Raw genomic sequence first — 3,375 nt, 5'->3', positions numbered from 1 at the left:
TCAAAGACAGTAAAGGTAAAATATTTCTATAACAGTCCTAAAAGAGACCTTTCTAAAAGTTAAAAAAAAAAAAAGAAAAAAATATTGTCTTCTTTTCTTTGAGCATATTTCTTGTAATCGCTGGCACTTTATATGAAACGCAACGACACATGTTGCTCAACACGTGATAAAAGGTTCTTGTAGGATGCCAGTTTGTGACGCCTACAATTAACTTGTTCAATAATGGTTACAGTCATCGGTGTTCCCCTAGCCTACTTTCCTTACGGGTACAAATGCATATAGAAATCAGAAGCACCTCTAGCGACGGATTTAATCAGACTTGCATCTCCAGCTCTTTTTATAAATTAATCAACATTAATGACTCAGCTGATTGGATCAGTCATCTTGGCCATGTAGCAACCAGCCATTCCGAAGTCTTGCGTCTATCGAACTGTAAGAATGTTACTATTAATAACAGTTACAATTAATTAATAAACATTCCGATATTAGGCGAAGAGGGTCCAGCTCATGGTCTAAGAAATTAAAAGGATTAAAAAAAAAAAAATAGAATATATGTAAAATGTGATCATGAGTTAGATAGAACATTCATTCCCATTCCATTCTTCTGCTTTATTTTTAATGCGTTTTGTTACAATTTCCTTTTAATTAAGCAAATATCTGGAAAATGAGCCGCCGAATCCTTTGGATCGTGTTCAGTGGTATAGCATTCATCGTTACAGTGAGGCTATCGTACATTTACCATTCCAACACGGATGATTTCAAATACTTTCTGGAAAGAATCCAAGACTTGAGAGCGAACGTCACAGAGGCACGACCCACGGAAACGCGGCCAAAAGCGGCCACCAAGCCGGCTCTGACGGGCATGTGGACCGTAAACGCCATCGGACGGCTGGGTAATTTGATGGGGGAATATGCCACACTCTACGCCCTCGCAAAGTTGAACGGCCACCAAGCCTACATCTATCCGGGAATGCACGACCAGTTAGCCAAGATCTTTAAAATTAAGCTGCCCGTGGTCCACAATGAGGTTCTAAATCGTATTAAATGGAGAAACTATGGACTTCATGATTGGATGTCTCCAGAATACAACAACATCGAAGGAGAGTATGTTAGATTAACCGGCTACCCTTGCTCGTTTACCTTCTATCATCATATAAAGGATGAAATTCTTGAGGAATTTACTTTTCACGATTTTGTGAAAGAGGAAAGCTACGCCTACCTCGCCAAAGCACGGGGAGACCGGCAAAATGTGACTTTCGTCGGGGTGCATGTCCGTAGAGGAGACTACGTCCATGTCATGCCGAACACATGGAGAGGGGTTATAGCCGATAAGGGGTATTTACAGAAGGCCATGGACTACTTCAGGAACAAGTATGAAAACCCTCTTTTCGTGGTGACCAGTAATGGCATGGACTGGTGCAAGCAGAACATCGATAGTTCCCTCGGAGATGTCCACTTTGCTGGAGATGGTAAAGAAGGTTCTCCCGGACGAGACTTTGCCCTCTTGGCCCATTGTAACCATACCATCATGACCATAGGGACATTTGGGATCTGGGCTGGATACCTGGCAGGCGGCGAGACCATCTACCTCTCAAACTACACTTTGCCCGATTCTCCATTTCTCAGACTTTTCAAGTATGAAGCAGCTTTCCTCCCAGAATGGATCGGGATCCCTGCCGACCTCTCGCCTTTACTAAATAAAGCCAACCCATAAGGGATTACCACTGGAATGTCTACATTTTACAGCCGAGATGAAGTTCAAGCAAACGTACTCCTTGTAAATCACCATAAACTTTGGCAACACCGTCCAGTTATTTATTTGCACAATACGGAACCAGCCAATTTTGTTGTTTTTTTTTTTTTTTTTTTAAAAAGTGAAAAACAGATAACTAATGTTTTTTTTCAAGGCAGAGATATTAAAAAATAATGTTACAATGTGCACCGCAAAACGTTGCAAAAAGTTAAGCCGTGCGTGTTTGTGTATTTGAGTGCATGAAGCGAGACGATAAATAATATTTCTCATGAAGCCTAAAAAGGTCAACCCAAACGTCAAAAGGGTTAAATCAGAAAAATATTCACGGCTCTGTTAGGGTCAACTTGACAAGAGTGAGGTTATCAAGGTAAAGCGGTTCATTTTTTATTTTTTTATCTTGAGAAAAAGGACAGCACGCTGGCGAGACTTTGTACCTCACTCCACAACTTGAATGAGGCTGAAAAGATTTCTTCATTAACCCTTTAAGTGCATGGGCAGGTCTAGGTCTACACACCCCCCCCCTCCTGGATTTTAAAAAAAGTTCTTAACTCAAACATACTGTATTCTATATAGAAAACATTTGGACATTCTGGCAGGGGTTAAAAATTCCTACTTTACTAAAAGTCTCATTTCACATTACGTGTTTATATGCACACTTATTACAGATTATTATATAGTGTGTACATGACTCAGGTGCTCAGGGAGCCGTATAAAACGGCTTTTAAAAGGGGAATGTTTTTTTATTATTCTTTCTTTTTTTTTTTTTTTAATTATTGCTGGTATCAAATTAAAAAATAAGTTTTTTAAATAAATTGCTTTTTTTCCCTTTTTGAAACAGTTCTAGTTTTCAGAAAGCCGTTTAGTCCTTTGTATGCGTGGCCCTCTCTACTAATGTATCGTTTTGTCTTAGTCTGTCGTCAATTCTCGTCTTGTCACATACCCTTTGAATGTATGGATTGTTAGAAGCGCTGCGTAAATTGTTGGCGATATATAAATAAAAGATAACAGTAATAAGGTGTTCTTGCTGTGTGATAAGAGCCCAATCTACTAGACAAAAGCTAACTCCTTATCATACTGCCTACAGAGGAACGGACTTCATTAGCATCGCCATAAAGCATCAGCTCAGTGTGGTGTTTGAGCAGGAAAGTCACCCAAAATATCACATGACTGACAGCAACGGCGGCTCCAGGTCTGCAGATAAAGGGAGTTTATTGGAACCAAATCAGATAAAACCAGCTTTTTGTCAATGCCGACATTACTGTATGCGGGAGGGGGGTGTATAACCGCATACAGCGTTGGGGGGGGTTGAATTACCGCATACAGCCTCGGGGGGGTTGTACTATTACCGCATACAGCCTTGGGGGGGTGTACTACTACCGCATACAGCCTCAGGGCGGGGGCATACAGAGTCGGGAGAGGGGGTAATATTACCGCATACAGAGTCGGGAGAGGGGGTAATATTACGACATACAGAGTCGGGAGGGGGGGTAATATCTCATATAGAGTTGGAAGGGGGGTAATATTACCGCAAACAGCGTTGGGAGGGGCGGTAATATTACCGCATACAGCGCCGGGAGGTAGGGTAATATTACCGCATACAGCCTCGGGAGGGGAGTGTGTGT

General features: G+C 41.5%; 1 protein-coding gene across 1 annotated transcript; it reads left to right on the top strand.

The window, feature by feature from the left end:
- The first annotated feature begins 654 nt into the window (after positions 1-654).
- LOC128470295 (galactoside alpha-(1,2)-fucosyltransferase 2-like) lies at positions 655-2,257 on the top strand. Its single transcript, XM_053452162.1, has one exon. The coding sequence runs from the start codon at positions 665-667 to the stop codon at positions 1,712-1,714; it is 1,050 nt and encodes a 349-aa protein (XP_053308137.1). The 5' UTR covers positions 655-664; the 3' UTR covers positions 1,715-2,257.
- Positions 2,258-3,375: the final 1,118 nt, after the last annotated feature.

Source organism: Spea bombifrons, chromosome 12, assembly GCF_027358695.1.
Source record: "Spea bombifrons isolate aSpeBom1 chromosome 12, aSpeBom1.2.pri, whole genome shotgun sequence".
In the NCBI taxonomy this organism is placed as follows: domain Eukaryota; kingdom Metazoa; phylum Chordata; class Amphibia; order Anura; family Pelobatidae; genus Spea; species Spea bombifrons.
Note: the sequence above shows the minus strand (reverse complement) of the source record. Positions and strands in the feature narration are given on the sequence as shown.

Coding starts and splice junctions, on each gene's coding strand:
- LOC128470295 (XM_053452162.1), top strand. CDS start 665: ATGAGCCGCCGAATCCTTTGGATCGTGTTCAGTGGTATAGCATTCATC.